A 23,826-nucleotide genomic window follows, 5' to 3' on the forward strand; every position below is an offset into this window, starting at 1 on the left:
GTTTTGAAGAACCTGGCCAGTCACACCTCACAGGCATTTTGCAGTTGTTGCTGATAACATGGGACCTTAACTCACATCTCTTTAATTATGGTGGAGAAGGGGACAGTTCTGCGCTTGCTGAAACCAATAGCAAACCTGCTGTTGATTTCAAAGGCAGTGAACTGGGGCTTGGGTCAGGCTGTGTCTTACGTCTGATTAGGGAAGGGGAAGAGAAAGGGAAACAGGGCTATGGCCGTTGTCTCCATTTTTATTTTCCACAAGTGGCTGGTGGTTGATAAGCACACAGCCTCCACCTGTGGGACACCAGCCCCTGTGTCAGGGCCTGGCCTGCACTGAGGAGCTGGTGGCTGGGCAGGCATTGCTGCCATCCTGTGGAGAGCCAGGCCCAGGGATGGCTGCAGGGGACAGGCCCCATGGTGGTGGTGGAACAGGCCTCTGTGGTGCTGGGGATCGCCTCCTGTGCTCTTGGGCCAAGGCCATGGGGTGTTCCCCATGCCAGCTCCAGGACTCTGAGAGCCAGTTTACAAGGCACTGGTCCAAGTGGAGTGGAAATCGTGCCCATGATGTGTAAAACAGGAGGCAGGAGCCGCTGGAGTGACTCATTTGGTGCTCACACCCAACAGGGACTGCTCACCTGGAGGCATGGTGGGTGGATTCTGCTTTTCAAGGCCACTCTCCATACTGAAATCACAGCCTCAGCCTCTGTTTTAATTTCATTTTTATTCTGTAAAAGTTTAATATTTTGCTAAAGGATAGTATTAAAAAAAATAAAGTCAACTCAACAATGTGATTGGAGTAAAGCTATATGCAGACAGCTAACAAGATGGCTAGAGAGCAGGAAAAGCAACATGTCTAATCACTGAAGAACAGTTATAAACAGCAATAAAATTAATATCTATATTAAACTAGCAGTGCAAAGGTACAAACTGGAAGCAGCTTTACATTAAAAATACAGCTTTTTAAATAGAGAAATAGCACCAATTTACAAAAGACAATCAGAAATGTAAACGTGGCAGGTAGATTCAAGTATAAGTTATACACTCACACTCCTCAGCAACTGTCTTGGGACAGAAAGGTTTCACAAACGCCGCAGAACATCATGGGTACGCACTTTGCCCCAGTGCAAGTACAAATTCTGCTTTTCTGAAGCTACTTTGCTGATGAGTTGTTCCTAGTTTATTTTGCTTCTTAGCTTGCAGTGAAGGCAAAGATAGGAAAAACAAACTCATTGCGTTTTGACAACCAGCCCTTCCCCCTCATCTGACTAGCTCAGCAGCTCAGGCACTGCAAGAAGCATTGATTCCTTCACTGCCCGACCACTTTGGTGGTCCCGCTCTTATCTTAGTGAGAATTTTGCATTGTCAAAAAACAAGGTGGCATACCAAGCCCCTTCTACTCTCAGGCCCAAATCTGCTTTCACAACCATGAGCCGTTAAACAGCTTTGATCACGAGGGAGTCAATCCTCATTTCCAGACCTGCTGTACTTATGGAAACTCAAAACTAGAAGCAGAAATTGGAAAACTGAAGATAGATTTTCGGTCCCTGCATTTTCAAGTATAGTTAGGTCAGTTATGGCACATAATAACATTACTGACAAAGCAAGGCAACTTTTGCCGTGATGCTTCAACTGGAGCGAAGAGCCAATATTAGATCTGATTCTCCTCTCTGCTCCTAGCTGCCATTTCACTAAAAGGCTGCACCGTACTACAGGTGAAAAGACAAGGTGGGGAGAATCGATATTCACCCCGCCATCCTAAACCCTTGCAGCCTGTTTCCAGCCCCAACACTGACAAATGCACATTAGCAGAAGTGCAGGGGCAGCACCGTGCCAATTACACATTGCTTCTCAAAGTGAAATTAAAGTGGGCATATAAGAAGAAATAATTCAGAAGCAGAAACTGTAAACTTTCACAACTGTAGTGTAATTAAAAAAAAGAAAAGAAAAAAAACCCTTAAAATTAGCTGTGTGAAGATTTCTCTTTACCACCCGTGAAATTTCCTATGATAATTCTACTATAAAGATTTTCATTCAACAAGGGCTAACCAGCCCTCCTTATAAAGCTGTTATTGGTCTATTCTAACATAAGGCCACATTACTCAAATTCTCAGCTCCACTAAAACTCTTTCTTATATTCCATTTTCATAATACATTTCATTATAAAAATAAAAACCCTCACCAAATCCCCAACCCCCAACCAAAGTCCTAGCCTGCCTTGACCAACAAAGTAGCACATCCAACAGTGTACCTATCCTTGGAAAACCAGTACTGGTATCAATGAGAAAAGAGCTGGTAATGCTGGCCTTATATTTGTTAAAAATCCAGAGTAACGTGATGTGAACAGCAACACTTTTTGTCTTTTATACAGGAAACTGCACAAATTTAATTGCAGATTCCTACACCAGTGAAAACACACCTAAGCATAAGAGCATTAACTCTTAAAATTATATCCTATATTACTAACAGCACCATCCATTATTTGAGGACTCTGAATGTTAACTGTTAGACTTTTCTTCTGTTTTATCTTCTCCTAAGGAATATAGATAATTTTTCACACTTCCAAAGTTTATGGCTCCTGCTCTTTTCAGCTTCTTTTTATGGTTTAGATAGATACGCACCAAAAGATAAGTACTCCCTTATCTTCCAAGTGTGCTCAAATGCACTATTAACTAGTTATAAAATTCCTCTAAGTGAAGAGTTAGGCACTTAAGTACATACCCCTTAAGTAGTAAACAGCTAAGTAGGCACTTAAGTAGACTCAGGTTAGACTGAATCTAATAATGTGGTTAATGACTTACCAGTGTTCCTTGGTCATAAAGTCTAGACTATATATTTAAAGGTAGATGAAAAGTTAGCATAGCCCTCTCAGTGGCTCGCCACTCTCAAATTACTCTGTCAGACTTATTTAAGGAATCAGGTTCTGTATTCTTTACATTTAACTTGTACATTTTGCTCAGATTAAAAAACAAAAAAACCCCAAGGACCAATACAGTTCATTAACACAATTATAAAAATGTTAACATTCACAGTTATTTTGGTCTTAATATTTTCATGTGTATACATTCAATCATATTGTGTTAAGCTATTATTAGGTTTTTCTAACCACAAGTGCCGGGCAAATTGTACAACAACCAACTGACATTCAAGTAATCCTACCCTGAGAAAATCTGTTATTCTGAAGCTGCAAAAAACCCTTTTTTTGCACTAAATCCCACTCCAATGCATAAAATAAATAGCAAAAGGCCACACTGCAGAGGCAGGACTTGACAGATTGGTACCAAGGAAGCAGTTGTTCTCACAACTGCAAGAGATTATAATTTTCACCACAGATTTACTCAGGGTAAGTAGAATATATGCAAAAAGAATGCTTACCCCAGATAAGTGCTGGATACCTCACTAAAAAACAGGAAAAAAGAACCCCTGGGGATTGCAAAGAAATCTGTTTGCATCTCCTCAGAGCAATAAGGAGAGTTTTCCCAATTAAAACCACAAATACAATTTGATGCCCACAAGGCTGTGTGACACAAAGCATCTGAATTCAAATCATCACTGAAGGAACAATTCAGTAACAGGTTTTCAGTACCAGGGGTGATTTGTGAAGGTGGTTAACAGAACTGGCAGGTGAATAGATAGCGGGGAAGCATGACAGATGGGATGACATTTCAACGCACTCCTCTTGCCAGGTAAGAGTGTCTGCTTGTAGTCGATAGAGGGTCCTAGGAAAATCTGCCCACCTTTTGCAACAAGTGGAGCTAGTCAGCGCTGGTACTAGAGATTTCCAGTCTCCTCTGCACAGAGCTGGCATTTCTGGTCTGGTTGCCTTCATTTTTCTTCCAAGCAACAGGGTCTCCAAGACTTCCGGGAGTTTTGAAAAATGCCTCGTGACATGCAGGACGGATGCTTTTGGGAGTGAGGGGAGCTGACGAAGGCTATTTGTGAAACAAAACCAGAGTGATTCAGTAGGGTTCTCTCAAAGCCTACAGGCAAGCATGCAAACAGAAGGCAGCTTGTAGGCTTTAAGGCCTGTAGCCTGCTACTGTGGGGAACCACATCACACATCCTTTCAGAAGCTCCACGTGAAAAGCTACAGGCTTTGTCCCTGCTTTTTGTTTTGGAGCTGGCTGCCAGTACATCATTGCTGGAAGGTGAAAGCCTATATCTCATTTCCAGCTTAAATGTATTAATGACTAGTTCATATTCATTCTTATGCCAATCTTGTCTTTTAGCTTAAATGGCTCTTTCCCTTCCTTGATGTTTTATTCACTTTCATTATTTCTTAGTATCAAAACAGATCTAAAATTAGCCTCCTATAACCCTAGCCACTCCTATTTTAAGTGCCACTCACCATAACCTCTAATGTTAGTATCTGTAATCAGATTGGCTGTCAATCAGTCCCTGTTACAGCCTTTATCTAAAGCTTGAACAAGCTAAACATAAAATAACACTCATAAAGCTTCCAAAAGTTCAATCTGTTTGTCACTGCATTGGACAAAAGGAAAACAAATCACGGATTTAAGAATGTAAGCTAAAGTAGTGCCAAAATATCACTGCTATTAGTTGTGAAGACCCAGGTAACACAGTGTAATGTGACTGTTTAACGTCACTCATTGTACTTGGGATAAATGAGCCCTCCTTCACTTTTGAATTTCTCATTTTTTTACTTGAAAAGTCTGTTTCTGTGGTAGATTTTTTAAAACATCTTCATAAGTTTCCATTATTTGCTGGAGAGAGATAAGAACAGGGGCAAGGAGGTAACCCAGGACACTACTAGCTGAAAAGTGTTGCAGCCAGCCTACTCCTAAATTATGAAAAGCAAGCCTCTTTTTTGTAGCCAGTGTCTAAGACGCTTATAATTATAGTGTCAAATAGGTAAAAACAATATTGACTCAGAAAAAAAACAACCTGTGACTAATTTTTTTTCTCTATTCCTACAAGATCTTAAAAGATTAAGATTTTTATTATTTTAAAACTCCTGTAAGATTCTTAAAGCTCATCCTTTTAACATTCAGGGTGAGACATGCTATGCTGGGCTATGTGTTTAACACCACCCCAAGCCCTGCCACCACTACAGCTGGACATGCAAACTAAAGAGTCTACAACTTCCTCACAAGGGGAGGAGGAGCAGCAGATGCTGATCTCTGTGGTGACCAATGACAGACCCCGAGGGAATGGCAGAAGATGTGCCAGGGAAGGTTTAGGTTGGACATTAAGAAAAGGTTCTTCACCCAAAGGGTAGTGGAGCACTAAACAGGCTCCCCAGGGAGGTGTCACAGCCCCACGCCTGACAGTGTGCAAGAAGAGATTGGACAATGGCCTCAGACACATGGTGTGAACTGTGGGGGTGTCATATGCAGGGACAGGAGTTGGACTCTATGATCCTTGTGAGTCCCTTCCAACTCAGGACATTCTATGATTCTGTGATGCTAAGTGGAAGACACCAGCTCCAATGTCCCAGCTCACCACTGGGACACACTGGCACCAGCACAAGCTGCTTTCCCTCCCTGTGACTTGGCACAGCTGTTTCATGGTCACTCAACCACCTTTTGCTCTTACCTGTTGCAGCTTCAGAAGGGTCACCGGGTGCCCCACACACACAGGGGAGTCCAGTTTAACAGCGCCACAAGACCTCGCGAGCACAGGACTCAGGTGCAGAGAGGGGTGAGCTGGTTGCTGGGGATCCATCGAAGGAGTGGGTGAGACTTTTGGGGCGACCACTGCTGTGGTGCCTATGAAAACGGGTGTTGTTGATGCCAGGCCGGACATACTGAAATTCACAGAGGTGGGAGCTGAGAAAGAGCCATCGGGAACTGGGGAAAGAGGACTGGTGATGGTGGGAGAACAGACGAGAGGGAAGGAAGCCAAGGCTGCTGATGGCACCACGACACAGGGGACGCTCAGAGAAGGTACCTGGCTCGCAGCCAGGCTGATAGCTCCAGCGGCTTGGTTCGCAGATAACAGGAAATTAAAACTGCTCACTCCTAAACCAAAGAGAGAAAAAGCAATGCATTAATACAGTTGACAAAATGGAATTAAGCTATTATAACTTCATCTAGAACAGGAAAGAGGGAAGATGACAAAGAAAGAGACAGGCTGCGCAGGAAGAAAACTGACAAAAAGAGAAAAAAGAAGGAAGAAAACTGTCACAAACCTGTGACTGCTGTCAAGCTCCTTTTCCTTACCTTTCTCCATCTCCCCCCCTACTGCCTGTTCACTATATCTGCATCCAGTTACATTGTTCGTATTTAAGTATCAACCACACGCTTTGCTGTTTTCTGTTTCTAACTTCAGTCACAAGCAACATCTTGGCTAAACAAACTCATTTTTTACTAACAGGAATCATATCCTCTGTGATATGAAAACATATGCATTGTTTTTAATAATAATAATAATAAAAAAAAGGACAGCAGCCAGAAAGATAGACCCCAAAGGCACTGATTTTCTGAGAATGGCTGAAATGCTGTCTTGAAACAGAACCTGCTCCAGTTCCCAATTTTTTTGACCTTCCAAACCACCAGGATCAACATTTTCAAACTGAGTGTCTCCATCCTATAAGTGAAATCCCATGGATACCACTCTGAGCCACAACTGAATCAAATACTAATGCAGTATTCAGGGAAATCTGCCACACGTAGATTGTTCCCACAAAACGGTCACCACTCCACACAGCCACAGGCACAAAAAACAGTGGACATGAAATCCTCTTGTAATATTTTCAGCTGTTTCCTCTCCATCCCTACTGCATCCTACAAGCAGGCCTGGCTACACTCTCCGTGCCTCAGTGTTTGTGGGGTTATCCTGATGATGCACACGACAAGACAGTACAAAGTTAATAGATTACTAAATTCACTGAGGGGGATGCTGTTGCACTACTCAAGCTGCCTTTCTGCCAAACCTAGACTTCCAGCTCCTCTGAGCTTTGAATGCCAAATAGGTTTCTTTTTTGCTGCACATAATTCAAGCATGCAAACCCCATATTATTCATCTCTATTAATGTTTGGGTACTTCAGAAAAATGCCTGAATTTTCATAAAAGCAGCAGTTCGTCTGGAGTCAAGAGAATTCAGAGCTATTAAACTACAACAGAACTGCTGACAGTTTTTTGTGCCCAATATAGACTTATTCACAGATCTGTAGGTCTCCCTGTTTGCTCAGTGAACAGATGCAGAAGCTTGGGTGCCTCTAGAACTCATGGCTGTCCTTACCAGCGGTAGGCTGAACATAAAGATACTGTGGTAGGAAAGGTTGACTGGCATTTTCTTTAGAGATGTGCTCTTTTCCTGGAGAGTGTTCATCAAGGTCTTTATTCTGAGACTGTTTTTCTTGCTCCTGAGAATCTAAAAGTTTAGTAGACTCCTTGTCCACAGCCTCTGGAGCAGCAGGACTTGCGAGGTCAAGATGAAAATCTTCTAGATGTACAGCAGACATACAGCCACTTCTTGGGGTAGGTTCTGCCTTGGGAGACTCAAAAGGCTTCTAAGCAAAAACAAAAAGGGAAATGAAGAGTCCAAAACGAAAATAAAACAGGTCCCTTCTGCACCTCCCTCAGCTACAGAGTGAAAAGTTCATCTGTGCAAAGGGGCACCACAACACTGATTAGCAGGTCAACAAGTTAAAAATGTTGTTTGAGGGTTTGAAAAGCCATATTAGTGATGCCTGAGCCCTGTGCTCTCTGCTGTAGTTCACTTTCAGTACTTCAAGACACTGGATAATAATACCTGAGCTTGGAGATTCTATTTTTTTTATATGGAAAAACATCTGTTTCAAGTAGCTTATATTCAAACACTGGTATGACCTTGAGCTTGACCCATATTTACAGTAGTTAAGAGAACCTCAAGATAGTTGCACTTCACCATCATCCTTCTCTCACCAGCCTGCTGTGGGCAACACTGTGCTTGAGAGAGAGAGACTCAGGTTGGAGCGTAGGGGAAAAGTACAAATCACATTTGCTGTAGCTCAGTGAAGTAAGCAATGCTGCTGCTGTCTGGGAAAGACCAAGCTACCAGGGGAAGATGAGGAGCAATGCTCAATTGATTTCATAGAATCATAGAATAGTTTGGGTTGGAAGGGACTTTCAAAGGTCATCTAGTACAACCCCCCTGCAATGGGCAGGAACATCTTCAACCAGATCAGGTTGCTCAGAGCCCTGTCCAGCCTGGACTTGAATGTTTCCAAGGATGGCACATCTACTGCCTCTCTGGGCAACCTGGGCTGGTGTTTCACCACTCTCATTGTAAAACATTTCTTCCTCATGTCTGGATTGAACCTCCTCTCTCCTAGTTTAAAACCGTTACCACCTGACCTGTTGTAACAAGCCCTTCTAAACAGTATTTCCTCATCCTTCTCATAGGCTCCTTTTAAGTACCGAAGGGCTGCAATAACATCTCCCCAGAGCCTTCTCTTCTCCACGCTGAAAAACCCCAACTCTCTCAGCCTGTCCTCACAGCAGAGCTGTTCCAGCCCTCTGATCATTTCTGTGGCTCCTCAGGACCCCCTCCAACAGGTCCATGTCTTTCCCATGCTAAGGGCTCCAGAGCTGGATGCAGGACTCCCAGTGGGGTTTCTTCCCCTCAGGTGGGCTGTTTTGTTAAAGACAATGATCATGACACTGACTCCAAAGAATAGCTGAGCATCACTTCACTATGCAAAGAAATCACAGCCCTTTTTCCCCTGATAGTGTGAAAATATCTCCCAGTTAATGCCTATACTTCCTGGCACAGCACCCTTACAATTTTATTAACACACGCTAGGCAGCATTTGTATCTTTAACAAGAGCAGTGTAGTGAATTGTCACTTCTGAAAATACTGTCTTGGGAAAAAGTCTTTCCTCACTTAGAGGAAACCTAAGTGATAACAAAATTCACTCCTTTACCTTGGGTACTACAAGTGAGAGGGGCACATCACTCTGTTCCATGCTCTGCTTTTTAGCAGCTGGCTCTTCATCGTCTGCAGTTGCAGAGGGTGATGCGCACTTGTGGGAGCAGCGTTTCTGGCAGGTAGCTGGAGGTACAGGAGCCTGAGTTTCTGCTCTCCTGTTTCCCACCTCTCCTGTGATGGGCAGGGTCTCCCTCAAGTTATTTTCCTGAAGACCACTGCACAGCATAAAAAGAGACGAAGAGGGGAAGCACAAGAAGGGTTGGTTGGGGAGCAGGGTAGGTTTTCCATTTTCTGTTTTGGAGGCTGCTGGTGTGGAAGGGTGTAGAGGTTGGCTGCCGATGCTGTTCGTTAGTGAGAGGCTTGACACATCTGCCTGAACCACAGGGAAAATTGCCTGAGGCAAAGGGTTAACACAGAAATCAGAGTCCCCAAGAACTGGAAGAGGAGAGAGAGGTGAGCTTATGCTTGAGTTCCTTGCTGAATTTAGTATCGTCTCTGCGGAACAAACTTTATTCCTAAAAAAAAAAAAAAAAAAAAAAAGTAGTAATGAAAAGAGGAAAATTATTTAGCCCAAAATTAAACCCTCATTTTATCCTTAAAAGCAAACAGGTACATTTTTGGACATAAATGTGGTAAAATTCCTGCACCCAAACCACTACTTTTACACAGCTTACAAGGTGGGTCACTTTCTGTTATTAATAATCACACAGAAGCGGACTCATCAGGTTTTTGGGAGAAAAATAGTACTTCCGGTTGCACTTGACTAGAGTCAATCATTCACAAACGAATTCAAATTAGTATAGGTACAGAGAAGACCCACTGATATGACAGAGAGGCTCTTCCACGGATTTGTGATTTGCTCATCCTGTGTAGACAACAGGTAAAAGGAAGCAGGGATGACCTATACAAACACATATGAGAGGAAGAACTACTGAAGCTAAAGGACAACAGTAGCTTTACACCCACACTTGAAAGTGGGTGTAAACTGGACAGAAGAAAAAACAATTAAGAAAAAGCTATGCTGAGACCTATCAGAATTAAAATAGTAATAATGAGACTGATGATTTTCTGCTTCAGTCCCATCAATGGAACCTACCCTTGAACCAAACATGACAAGCATGAAGCTGAAACTGAACAGGAGTGAAAACAAACCTACCCAGTATCTTCCTCTATTTTCTGCCTGCAGACAGCTGCTAGATTTATCATTTTGGAGCAATATTCATCTGAATTCACAATACAGGCTGAAAGAACAAAGGAACATCCAATTAATAACAGGAAGGTTTACCAAGCATATTTTGATACTGGCCATATTAAATAATAGATATAATTTTTCTATCCTGGCACATTTTTATAACATCCACTAATCACCTAGAGGCAGAACCTGCAAGACAATCAGAACTCTCAGTCCCACTGGAGGGGTCCTCGACGTCATCATTTCCTATAACAGGGAGCTGTGAAAAGCCCTGTAATTCCTGCATCTTTTTTTTAACAGCTATCCATTAGATTGTTACAGTAAATTCCACTATATTAGGAACCATAAAATAAAGCAAGCTTTTGTGGCTAAAGAATCCTTCTTTATCTATACCAAATTTTAACAGAATAAACTATATTATAGTTGCAGTTAGTGAAGAACAGAAACATTTACCAGAAAACAAACTGCAGATTCAAGGCAATATGGCCCAGATTAATTTTATCTAACTTCAGGTATTTCTCTGAAGCACCCAAATTAGAAGTCTCATCACCTGGGCAGTGAAAATATAGGCACCTCCCAAGGGTAATTAATAAATTTAATATAGCAGATCCACTCAGCCAAGTGCCTTGAATTAGTGGGCTCACATTTAGGCAGATCCAGTGGAATTCAAAGGAACATGTTTCCTTAGTAGTTACCTTGCCTCTCTTGATGCGGGCTGTTGGGCTCTGAACTGACCCTCCTTTTGGTCCCTTCACAAGGCTGAGCACCATTAAATGAAGCATGACGTGTAAACCTTTGCTTTCCAGTAGCACAGATCTGATATGGGGCACAGGCTCCTCCCTGCGTCCTTGGAAGAGGATTAGATGTCGGGCTATGTCCCGTTGGCTCATCTGTAGGAACATAATTTTGTATGACATTCCTTCAGAGAAAACAGCTCATCGTTTAGGCTTCTGTCGTGTTACCAAATTCGTACATTACAGGTAAACTCTATACCACCCCAAAAAACTGGGGTACTGTGTTCAGGTCTGGTGCCCCCAGCATAAGACATAGACCTGCTTGAACAGGTCCAGAGGAGGCCATGAAGATGACCAGGGGGCTTGAGCATCTCCCCTATGAGGACAGGCTGAGAGAGTTCAGGTTCTTTAGTGTGGAGAAGAGAAGGCTCTAGGGAGACTTTATAGCAGCCTTCCAACACTTATAGGGAGCCTACAGGAAAGAAGGGGAGGGACTCTTCATCAGGGAGTATAGCGATAGGATGAGAGATAATGGTTTTAAACTGAGAGTAGGTTTAGATTAGATATTAGGAAGAAACTCTTTGTTCTGAGGGTGGTAATACACTGGAACAGGCTTTCCAGTGTGAAAATACCAGCAAGACACTGTATCCTTTGATATCCATCCTTGAGTGTAGTCTAACAAGGGCAAATGTTGAGCTGGCCAGCAATTACTAATCAGAGGACAGACGGTGAGTGCCCAGCCATTCTTTACACATGCAAAACCACCTTTTACCACTTGGGAAGGGACTGTCAAAACAAAAAGAACAGAGATGCAAGCTGCACAAGTTACCAGTCTTTCCAGGGAATTCCACAGGCCCAATCCACTTGAATGCTGGTTTGCGTCCTCGTTCCTCTGTGACATGAACTTTCTTGATCAAGCCTAGGCTGGTGAGAACATTGGCAATATCATACAGTCTTCGTACCTTTGCTAACAAGAAAGGGCAGAAATAGTCAAGACAGTAACATTTACAATGTGTAGAGTACATATTTCTTGACAATTTCATTACAGAATATCACCCCAGATTTCATAAGCAAGGTGGGTAAATTGGAATGTACTTAAGCCACCTTCTATGAAGTCTGCCATGCCAGCTCCCACCTGCTTGTCACTGCTTCTTCATATCTTAGCTGCTCACGTTTAAGCTCACGTGCCTCATTTTAATGGAAATGGGTTAGGAAGTGATTACACTATCAGCTTGCCCAGAGGAGGCAGCTACCTTCACCTAGGGTAAAGACAAGCACTTAGGAGCAAGAGGCATCTAAGTGCACAGCTGATCACAAGAGGACACATATTTATCAACTTAAAAATATAACACTCAGAAAAATCTCTGTCACTCTAATAAATAACATGTTTCAGCTGAATATGATAATCACAGATTGTCCAGATAAACTCCTCACATCCCTCCCAGTATTTGGGGTAGGATTTTAAGACCAAACTGCAAGTACTTTTCTTTAAAAGCACTTTGATGACTTAAAAGAAAAGTCTTTATTTTAAAAGAATTATTTACTACTGGTGAGTTTTTCCATGTTGTTCAAGGGATCTAAGTACTAAACCCCACTAACTGAAAAGCAACCAGTTGTGCCATCCAGTTGTGAAAGCATTCTCGAGGGAAAAGGAGAAGTAGCACGTTTCTTCAGAGAAGAAAAGGAATTCCTTTATGTTAAACAATTTTTCATTTCAGTAAGTTCTGAAAAGTCATTCAGAACGGTACAGGAAACAGGGCTAAAGTACTAAAAAAAAAAATTCGAACAAAAAAATTTCTTCATTCAGAAGCTAAAACTTGGAGACAATTGTCAAATTGACTCTTCCCCACCTCAAGCTCTGTTTTCACAAACTGGCATTTGCAATTAAAAAAACCACAAACCATATTTCAGCAAGATTCCTGATCTGTTCTTGCCATTACCTAATGGTGTCATTCCAAACATGCCCCCATTTTCTTTACTCAATGACTGATAGATTTGTTTCTCAACAGCAAGCTTACTCTTAAATTTGCTGTGGTCCACCGTGTCCTGGGTTTCTTCTATCAGTATCTTTGCTGCAATGTCCAGAGTGACTATCTTGGTCTTGGAGACAAGGAACAGCATGACAAACTTTTGGCTCATAATCCGCAACGACTTGTCCTTTCTGCTGTTTGCAGATGCTGTGTCACAAATAACACCCAAGCCTCTTAGCACATGTCATCCATCACAGCCAGAAAACTAGCAAGTAGGTTTCTCACACACAAAAGAAGTAAAGTATTTCCTTGTGGGCAAGCAGAAATCTTTTGAAAGGCAGCAAATAGCTGAGTAATGCAGACAGAAGTCTCTCTTCAAAAGGCAATACAAATTAAAGCTTGGAGAAACAGCTTTTAGAAAGTCATATTTCAAAACAGATTCTATGTTATGTTACACAGTTTTGCACCACTTTAATTTTGCGACTCGAATGGACTTTTTAACTTGAATAGTATGTATTATATGGGCAGCATGCAAGCAGTGGGCAAATGGAAACTGGAACCTTCTGTCAGGATAAAGCATTTACTGGCAGGTACAAGTGGGAAAAGAACCAGAGTGTTTGGCAGAAGTTCCTGCCAGTCTGGAGGACAGAGGCAAAATCTGTCCTGAGACCTCTGCTAGGGACAGGACAGAAGGAAGAATTCTGTCAACTCTGCAGTGAATTCAGCACCTTTTTGCAAAGGGGATTTTTAAATTACTTAATTTAAAAGCAAAGCAAGGGAAAAAGCCACGTAATAAACTGGAGAAAGAGACCTGTGTCTGTGTATCACATCACACACATTAGTTATCTTACCAGAGGTGCAATCTGGTTCTGAAAAGTCCAATAATGATCTGTCTTGAGAATCTGGAATAGTTTCCTTTCTCCGTTCTCCAAATTTGTACTCCAAGTCCTGCTCCTTGTGATGGAAAAAGGTCATTAGCTCTCCATACTGCAGCTCTCCTTCTTCCTGAAGCGTTTTCAGAGTTTGGCGTAGGTTGTGCCGGCCATGCCAACAGTACTGGTTCTTGGCCACGCGGCTAACCAAGTGCAGTGACTCCAGGACGTTCACTATATCGTAAATTCGTCTCCGCTCAACTCCTGTTTTAAGTGGGGAGGAAATAAAAGACATAGATGCTCATCTGGCTTTAATGTGCTCTTCAGCAGAAGCAGAACAGGGAGCAGGCTGTTCTCTAATATTGAGTGTTCACCACACATTTTTCACTGCTCACCTGGACACATGGCATTAGATCCATCCAAATCTGCACAAGAAAGAATTGACTTATGTATGGCCAGCCCCATGGTATGTTGTTCTTCGTCTATTTTGTTAACTGCCGACTCAGCCACAGCTTCCGCTTAGAGCATCTACACTGTGTTTAGAAGAACTGATTGCAGTCTGCCGAGCCCCACTCACTCAGACCTGTCTAGACTGCCCTGGGGTTTTCAAAGCACTCAGTCCCTTCTTCTCAGAGAGTTTCAGGGCTTGGACACATACCTGTATACAAGCCTGTGAGTAACAGAGGGCAGGAAAGAGTCTGAGCCTGACACTGACATGGGGTGGATATAAAAGCCCCCTCCTACAGGAGCCAGTGGGATTGTGGTGCTCCACTTGCATTTCCAATGGCACAAGTACTTGCTAAGCACGTACCAAGCAAAGAAAAGTCAAAGGCTTTGCGAGGGGCAAAGCAGAGGAAAATGACACCCACTGTTCCCAAATGCAGCCGAAACAAGTCCGCAGTGCTGGCTGGCTGTGGACCAATGGGAAATCTATGAAATTTGTCCAACTTGGGTTCAGCCTGACAGATATGAGTGAGGCTGGAGACTAAATATGAACAGGCTGGTGGCTCTGCTCACTGTCTCAAGAACCTGTGTCCAGTGCTGTCTGAAGCATGGCTGTTATATCTATTAATATCACAGTGCACTATATGCCAGTGGCAGCATCTGCACCAGAAATCCCATAACAGTTAACATCAGCTGAACAGAACAAATGCTAGCCAAGGAGAAAGGTTTTGAAAGACCTTCCTGCGGAAGGCAAGGCCTTGATGCATCTGTTTACCTGTCTGGACAATATGGATAACACCAGCCTCAAACAGATATTACGATAAACAATTCATGAGTATCTCCAAGTGTGTGGAGATCCTGGAGAGAAACATACTCCAGAAAAACAACAGTGCTAAACACATCCTGGGGCCTGTCAGGTACTAGCAGCATAGCCCTCATTGTGGTCTTTCCACAGGTCTTCAGTGAACAAAGCAATATACATTTGTAGCAAAAGCTGTATTAGAACCATAATTTGTTACACAGAGAGTAGTAACATGAGCAGTGAATAACTTAGTGGTCCCTGAAGCATGTGGATACGGGCAAGCAGGGAAGTGAAAACCAAAGGGAGAGGAACAAATGCCCTTCTGGGAGGTAAAATCTGCAGCAGTAGGTTTTAAAACAAAGTTTCTAGTATATAGGAAAATAAGGTAACACCACTCCCAACACAGAATAAAGCACTACTCAAGGTCAGCTGTACAAGGCTAGTGCACAAGCATCTCGTGCAAACACATAAAGGAGTAACTGCAAAATCTAAAAGAACAATTAAAAAAAATAGTTTATTTAACTATTTACTTCATCTGGATTCTCTCCCATTTCCACTTCCCATTACCAAGGCAAATAAATGAGTATTTCACCAACTTCCTTACCAGTGTCACAGTGGACATCACTCTTTTGCTCACTTTCTTCCCGAAACAGACACATTTAATTTTTGCTACCTCTTTTCTGTTGAATAGCTGAGTTCTAAATGTAGATACAATACTTATTCAGTTTAAGTCTGATTTTGTAAGGCCCTTTCTAGTGAAGAGACAACCTCTCCAAAGACCTGGGTCTTTTTGTTATTGAAGTGACCTGGCTGAGTTCTCTCTTGCAGATTTCATTATTTCTCTCAGATATTTTATTAATATTTTAACTAAGACCAAACCCAACCTGAAGCAGAGCCAGCAAGTAAGCTACTCGATACCTTCTTGCCACCTCAATACAATACATTTTCTTATTCTACTCTTGCAGGTCTCCTGGTAACTTCCCCTCATAAGACAATATTTAAGCTAAGATAAACGTGGTGAATCATGAGATCTTGGAAGATATAATGTCAGGCACGTTACTGAAGTCAGGCAGTCATCCTGATTTCCTACATCTACTGATTTCCTACTGATTTCCTACATCTACTAGTTTGCAATTGTTTCCCCAAACAATCCATTTTGACAAAATTTGTTGTTTGTAAGTCTTCCTTCAGAGGGTTTGTCACTAATAACTCTTTCAGTGTTTGGCAAATTGAAAATTTAAGAAAGCAATAAAGTTGGTAAACAGCTGGAGGATAGATAGATAGATCTATCTAGTAAAAAGTACTGTCAGAAAGCAGACTTCAAAATGCACTATCAAGTAGTAAAGTCACTTAGGAATATTAGGCATTTCCAACTCTTGACTAGTATGATTAGAAGAGCATTCAAACCCAGGGAAAGGCAGACCTTGAATGTACTCTGTATGGAAGATCTTTTGGAGGCCCTCCTGTGGGGTTACTCCAGGTGATGAGTTATCCCATTTTTGCAGGTATACGTACCAAGAATTGAAGCCACTTCATCCAAAGAAATAGTAGTTTTTTCTGTCGACAATGGATAACTTGGATAGCGAGCTAGAAACTTTTGGCACAAGAGTCCTAAGCTTTTCTGTTTTCTGCTGGGCCTCTGCTTTTCAAATTCATCAATCGTGCAGTCGTCTACCATATCATACTGTTAAAAAAATAAATGTTAACATTTCAGTGCAGAGCTTTAGAAGAAAGGCATAGCCAAGCAAGGCGCATTTAATATGTTAGCAATATTTAAGCTCAGACTTTCTAATAAGGAAAAAAAAGCATAGACTGCTTGCAAGCACAGAGCACTTGGGTGACACACATTTGCTTGCAAGCTCTTTTTAATTCATCACACAAGATATTTACAGACAGACTCTTATCTGCAAGATCATAAAATAATGATTATGCATCAAAAAACAAAACAGTAAGACCAAACACCCAAGACTAGCAGATGGTAAGATCCTACTTGGAAGGAATATTGATTTTTGAGAGCAGGAGTAATATTCCCTTCTGGATCTAATAAACCAGAAGATGTACAAGTCATCAGAGAGTTCCTACAACACCTCTTCCAAGATCTTTTACTGCCCTTTACAGTGCCTCTAGAACTTTAAGAAACTCAGGGTTGGGGAGGGGGCATGGTGCTAAGAGACCATAAAAGGCACCACCCAGTCTCTGAAACTTAAACTCAGTGAGGCTATTAGCTTAAGTGAAATATGTAGGATGGCCTGAATGTGGTCTTTCTGTACCTGCAGGGCAAAAAAAAAGAAAAAGACAAAACTGTGATGGAAAGAAGGTATGAAGAAGTGTGTTTATTAATTACACGAGCTGCAGAAAATGAGAATGATGAAGGATTTTTCTGCATCGGTAACTTTGAGGTTTTGCTTTTGTGTCAAAAAAGGGGGAAAAGAAAAAATATATTCCCCTCTAGCAAAGAAAAGCTAAGAGTGGTGGCAGCTGTTGAAACCTGAATTTCCTTGCTTGTCAATTTGCTTTTGAAAATGCTGCCTGTCTGTTTAAAATTATCTGGAAATTTTCTTTCTAATGTGGGCCAGGAAATAGTGTCAGAAGTACTTAAGCTGGGCAAAATAACACATTTAAGCTCTATTTCCTTCACTGTCTTTTTAAGTAATGTTCAGGCTCTTGAAGGGTCTCAGGTCATTTACTATTAGGACAGTTAATCTCAGTCTTTGAAAGTCCTTCTGCTCAGCCAGTGCCGTGTGGGCAACTGTCCTTTGGAATGTTTTGCAATTTGGTAGTTTTCCATAGGGCGCGAAGTACCAGCTGGAAGAAAACTGAGGCACAGCTTAAGGAAGGTCTAACTGAAGGTGAGGTTCTGAGTCTTACCTGCAATGAATCGTGTGTGTCACACTGCTCACTGTTTTCTATGGGTCTGAAGAGCTCTTTCTTCTTTTCCCTGTCCCTCATGTCAGGGCTAGCAGCACTAACAAGCATCTTCAGGTTAGCAGTTGGGGTCCAGGGATCAGGCTGAGGTCTGTCAGTGAGCTTTACAGGTGTGATTGGATTTCGTTCTGGGGTGCAGCCTTTTTGCTTTGATAAATCAACCGGTTCATTCTTAATGGGAGTCTTTGGGGCCATCCTGGATTGATCAAATATGTTTTCCTATTAAAAACAAGAAACTCTTCAGATGTAACGGGAAAGAAAACAGTCTGACAATCAATTTCACTGTTCTTACAAAGGTTAATTGTAGCGACTCATGCTGTGGCACTCATCAGTATATTTAACACAGTTCTTCTGCCTTTGTTGGAAGTGGTAAAATCCTTATATGCTAGTGTACTGGAGCCAGTGTATATGAGATAGTGCCCTGAATTACAGAACCTGAGGTCAAGCAGTCAAACTTATGGCCTAACAGGCTTTTAAATTCTGGCTGTTATTACAAGACAGCATTGCCCACAAACATAAATCACCAAATCGGATCAAAACTGAAATTATGCTTTGGTCACATCCCACTTAACAAGAAAAGAGTGTGTTCGGTTTGAAAGATCTTCAATGAAATGACATGCTGGGAATGCAGCTCAGGCTGTCACAGATCATCAAACTAAAGTGAATGTAACTTCAGGTGCAAGTGAAGCAAGCTCTGCATCTGCACTATCTGCTGCTCAAAACAACAAAGAAAATCTCCATAACCATATTCCTTAAGCTAAGAGCTACTAGAAGGAAAAGTCTAATTCATCAGCTGATTTTTATCATTCTTTGGATGAAACTCAACTCCCTCCAGTCCTTAGCTGCAATCAAACTTTTTTTGTATTTCACCTTTGGGTCCAGCTCTAGCCCTTCCTCTTACAGCAAGAATTATCACTACAGATCAACTAATTTAAAGGGACTGACTGAAAAAAAGCATCGTTGGTATCCTTGACCTGAGAGATGTGTGTTTGAGCAGCTGGAGACACTATTTCAGTATAGCTTGTTAGTGCAAAAAAAAAAAAACCAACCAACAACAAAGAAATGAAACAGAGAGCAGATCATACTGGCTTTCTTTGCAGTATATCTAAAGTTGAGGTCTAAGTGTCTTACAGCTGGCACAGAACAGGACTCCCAGAAATGCCCATGCAGAAAGTTGTACTGTCACTTTTTGCTCAGGGAGACCAATATTCTGTTCTTAGATAGTCCAGCTATCACTTAATTCTCCTTAATACCCTACAAACAGGACATCATTTCTCAGAACTCTAGCTAATATTGCTCAGTGGTTTCCAGATTCCCTTGAAATGATTGCATGCGCTTTGAGTGAAGGAAGAGAAAGTGAAGCAGACAGATTATCAGCAGAAAGCTAGTGAAGCTTATAACTTGCTGGAATTGGGAATGAAGCCTTTGGAACCATAGCAAATTGCTTTTAAATTATAAATCAGGCTTGAATTTGTTTGCTCTTCAGTCTAGCTGTGTTTTTTTTTTGGTGCTGGTCTCAAAGTGAGCAAGTTTCTTTGCTCAGATTAAGAATATGACTGAAAGAAAACGTTAAGCTACTATTGGTTTGCTGTAAGGACTTTCCCAAGTTAAATTCTGCTGTTTATTTGGAGCAGTTCCACTATCACAAGCTGATATGGATATTTAAATAGGTGATTCCAAACGTCATCTTATCAGGTACAGTGTAGCTAGAAAGCAGAAAGAAGTTCTAGTAACAACTGAAGCTGGCTTTTACTAGGAGCAGTTCTGTTAGCATTCAAACTAGAAACAAATTGGGCACACTGATACTATTATGGTCTGAGCACTGATGAGGAACACTTCTGCACACATTCACCTATGAATTATCCAAAAGGATGTAATAAATGTATCTTCTTTTACAATTAACATTCAGCCAGTTGTAACTTACTACATTGTGATAAATAGGGGTCGCTTTAGAGGCCATGGTCTTTCTTGGAATATATGTTCACATAGTGTTGGCACTCAATATATTCTTGTAATTTCACATTTGGCAGTGAATCAACACTTAATCTGTGATGGAGGAAATCTACCTTCCCCTCAAGGTCCTCTTCACTATGACTGGTGCTAATGGAACTGCAGTGAGGGCAGCTGAAGCAACTTGCTCTTCCACAACCTCAAATTTTCATGTTGGTGCTAATATCGCAATGAAAAAAGTATAGTGGCACTATATAAGAAGCACACGTCTGCTACCAAACTTTCAGATTTTTATTTCCTGAATGTCATAATTGCCTACTAAGGTAAAAAATGCTTTTAACCCTTCTCCTTTTATTTTTTTTTTTTTCAGCCACTGCAATGCTCTGTGAACTCCTAGCTGTACTTCACAAAAGTGAAAGGGCAGCTGGTAGAAGTATGAGATGCATCTTGATCCAAGCAGAGGTGGTTTAAAAATACAAGAGGACAAGGCTGGCTTAATAAACTCAGCATGTAAGCAGGAACTGAAACAAATATCTGGGATAACAGGAGCTGAGTCTGACAAGATCTGTGAGATCTTTGGAGGACTTGGATTGAGCATGGACAGTAGCTCATGAATCAGGTCTAGTTCAGAAAACATTACTGAGTAAGGTATGTCCAAGGACAGATATCCTGCCTCCTGGCTGGTGAGGCAGGAGAGAAGTGATGAGCTTGCTCCTTGCTGAGTGGCACTGCTTAGCCTCTTGATCTGGGAACACCTTTGTATGGATACAGGCAAACTTTCCCAGGCCAGAAGGCATGCATAGCTGACGCGCATCAGCACAATCAAACTGCTGCTAAATAACAGGACTATACTATTCTCCTGTCATATCAGGCCTGGTGTCGGTTGGCTTTTGAATGCTGAGTATCTACAAAAGCCTTCTCCACTTCACCCAACGGTAGACACTGGGATGCTTGAGATTGCGTAGTGGGTTTTACTTTTTAAGTGACAGCTAAAAACTCTTTCCCTGGGAATAATGCCAGAGTGTAATCACTCCACTTACTGACAACGGTGGCATGACTCACGGTTGTTCTACTGGATTGTCTTTTTATCTTAGCGGTAGCATCGGACACCCCTAAGCTCCAAGTGCCGACAGGTTCCATACTGCTGTTCAGACCAGGTGCAGTGGTCCCACGGGCAGCACCCCAAATGCAGCCACTGGGAGCGAGAGGGACACGACCCAGGCCCACACACCTGGCCAGACCCACCTCCATGCCCCCCCGGGTCGTGGCCCTGCACCCCTTGTGCGCATTGAGGCCGGGGCACCGCAGCCCCCAGCGCTCCAGCCAGTGGGGTGGACAAACCCTCCGCAGCCCCAGCCGCCCCCGCGGAGCTTCGCGCTGCGCCCGGGCCGGAGCGATGCTCCGCACCGGGAGAGGCGTAGTAACGCGTGAGAGGACTCCGCGGCGCCGGGGACAGACGGGACCCCGCTCCCGCCGCCCCCCTTACGCCCGCTCACCTTTTGGGCCGCCTCGGCGCGGCCCCACCGCCCCGGCCGGCCGCCGGCCAGGTCCCGCAGCGCCAGGACGCTCACCTCCATCTGCAAAGCGAGAAGACGCTTTTAACCCAACCCTTAAGAGGAGCCGCTCCCGCCCCGGGGCAGCGCTCCCGTCACCAGCGGGAAGCGAGGGGAGCGCGGCAGCTCGGGGCTTCCCTCCCGGGGAGCGGGGAGGGAGCGGCGGGCGGTTCCGCGCCCTTACCCCGGCGGGCGGGGGGCGCGCAGGGCTCTGCCGCTCCCGCCAGGCGCCCTCAAGACATCGCTTTACAATCCGGCCAATCAGGGGCAGCCCGCCGGGGAGCCCCGGCCGTGCGGCCGGCCAATCAGCGCGCGGGCAGGCCGGCGCGCGGCAGCGGGGCGCGGGACGGCAGCTCCCGCCCGCGCGGGGCCGCTTCGCTCCTTTTCTTGGCGCGGTCGCTCGGCGGCCCTGCCCCTCACCCTTCCCCTCCCCCCCGCTCCCGCCGCTGGGCCGCCAGCGCGAGGCGAGCCGTTGGCCGGCGGGAAAGGGCCGCCCGAGCAGGTGGGGCGGGAGGGGTTGGGGTTCTCCGTCGGGGGTGCCTCTCCCGGGCCGCTGTGGGGGCGCGTCTGTTGCTGAGGGGTAAATTCCTGATGGGAAAGGGCGGCGGGGCTGGGGGTACACGGGGACCCTCTCGTCCGGCGCCTTAAATCTCCGCGGGGGGAGGAAGGGAGCAGCGGGGGTGAACGGGCAGGCGGCGGGCCGGGCGCTGCTGCTGCCCCCCCGCCCCGGGCTGCTCGGTGTGGGGAGTCCGTGCGGGCAGCGCGGGCCTGGGCGCCCTGGACCGGCTGCGATTCGTCCCGGCCATCCCCTGGAACGGGCCTGCTGCCGGGAAGATACGGCGAGCAGGCGCTTTGGGGAACCGGCTGGACACAAGCAAGTTCTCAGGCTGCTCCGTGGGTTTCCCTCCCTTGGTACCTCACAGCATACCAAGATAAGGCAAGAACCGAGAGAGCCTTGTCCAAAGTTAACACATCGAATCCACGCAGCCCGCAGTGACGAGTTTTTAATTTGTCCTGTTTTGACTATGGAGACAGAATGTTATGAAAAAATTACAGAAAAATTGTCAAAATAATAGCTTTCTGCTATGCAGAACTACTTCATGCCTGAAAGTGCCCTAATCTTGAGACCCGTTCTGGAGACATTTCCTCCGTGCAGTATAATTAATTTTGCTTTTTAAAGTGAATTTGTACTTAAGATAATTTTTTCTTTTGTTATGCTAATGACAGACATGCTGCTGCATTATTCCTGTCTTGTTTTGTTGTAGGAGAACTTCCTCCTCAAGTTGCTCATGAGTTAGCAGTGAGTTGTCAGAGAAGAAAAACTCCAATACACAATTCTGATAATTTATAAAAAATATTAATTTGTTAGTTTTTGAGGAACAGAAAAAGGTTTTTCAATAGGGATGTAGATATGGGATAGATATTAAGTCTCTTGCATTAACTTCTGTTTACTCACTCAACTTCTATTTTTTTTTTTTTTCAACAAATTCCGGTACACTGCAGTTTGTTGGAGAGAATGAAATACAAACACCTGAATAACCTATTTTTAATTTAAAAAAGCCCTATATATTTTAACCTTGATTTTTCTATTGTCTAGAGGAAAATTAATTCCGTAATTACAAAGTATGTGACTCAGTATGTAGTTGCATCCATAGTGGTTGTAGGTGGAAGGAGACATTTCTAATGAGTAAACTGTTACTACTGCTCTCACTCACAGGAACTCTGAAAACAGACACACGAGAATCATAAAAAAATGCAGAGTCATGGAAAATCTAAACAAGAATCTTGCGTCGTGGTCCAACATGCTCAGACATGAGCTCTAGGCAAATGTAAAGAAGTTGAGGAGAGAGTTTAGCAGCTGAGAACCTGCTTGTGTGCCGCACCTCCAGTGATAGGAAATTTCCATCTGGCCCCTTTAGTCATCTACTTAAACTAAAGTGACCTAGAAAAATACATTCTCAGACCTTTGTCTTAGACCTGTCACAGGCAATTGTGTATCCGTTGCCAATTAATAACATCCATGATAAGGTATTACATGCTGAGAAAGTTTAATAGGTGTAACTCCATTAGCAACTCTAATACAGAGACTTTCTGGCTAAGATCTTAATGGTGGTCAGGACCTTAATATCCGAGTCACCTGCTGAAATACTATGGCACGTGCATATAGAAGGTCATTTGATCATTGCAGTGATTGCTTCTGGCCTTAGAAATATGGTCATTTATAAGCGATTAAACAGAATGTCTGTAGGCTGGCGTGGGACCCAATAGGCTTAAATCCAGATACTTGTCAACATCAACTATAGGCTATGTAGACAATACAGCACATCTAGTTGGGATGTTGCTGACTCATAATACCACCGTTTTGCTGCTGGCATGGACCTGGGACCTTTAATAGATGCTCAGGGCTTGCGGCTTTTCTTACTGTAGGTTAAGAATGCCTCTGAATATAAATTGTGTTACTACTAAAGCTCTCTACGGGTCATCAAGGGAGAACTAATTTGAATCAAGTTTT

General features: G+C 43.4%; 1 protein-coding gene across 1 annotated transcript; it reads right to left on the reverse strand.

Annotated features, from left to right (window-relative positions):
- Positions 1-701: 701 nt before the first annotated feature.
- On the reverse strand, positions 702-21,565 carry E2F7 (E2F transcription factor 7). The gene is made up of 13 exons (XM_065041036.1): positions 21,499-21,565; positions 21,258-21,338; positions 17,755-18,030; positions 16,402-16,570; positions 13,620-13,904; positions 12,817-12,975; positions 11,628-11,765; positions 10,760-10,954; positions 10,029-10,113; positions 8,868-9,387; positions 7,201-7,471; positions 5,553-5,977; positions 702-3,928 (listed from the first exon to the last, which is right to left on the reverse strand). Exons 2-13 carry the CDS (start codon positions 21,336-21,338, stop codon positions 3,752-3,754), a joined length of 2,781 nt encoding a protein of 926 aa, XP_064897108.1. The 5' UTR covers positions 21,499-21,565; the 3' UTR covers positions 702-3,751.
- Between the last annotated feature and the right edge of the window lie 2,261 nt (positions 21,566-23,826).

This window comes from Columba livia, chromosome 1, assembly GCF_036013475.1.
Source record: "Columba livia isolate bColLiv1 breed racing homer chromosome 1, bColLiv1.pat.W.v2, whole genome shotgun sequence".
NCBI lineage: Eukaryota > Metazoa > Chordata > Aves > Columbiformes > Columbidae > Columba > Columba livia.

Bases quoted from the DNA above. Each gene is read 5' to 3' on its own strand.
- E2F7 (XM_065041036.1), bottom strand. From the start codon at position 21,338: ATGGAGGTGAGCGTCCTGGCGCTGCGGGACCTGGCCGGCGGCCGGCCG. The intron at 12,976-13,619 runs GTAAGATAACTA...TTTGTGACACAG, and splicing joins AGAACCAGATTGCACCTCTG to CATCTGCAAACAGCAGAAAG. The intron at 5,978-7,200 runs GTAAGGACAGCC...TCTTTGGTTTAG, and splicing joins TTATGTTCAGCCTACCGCTG to GAGTGAGCAGTTTTAATTTC.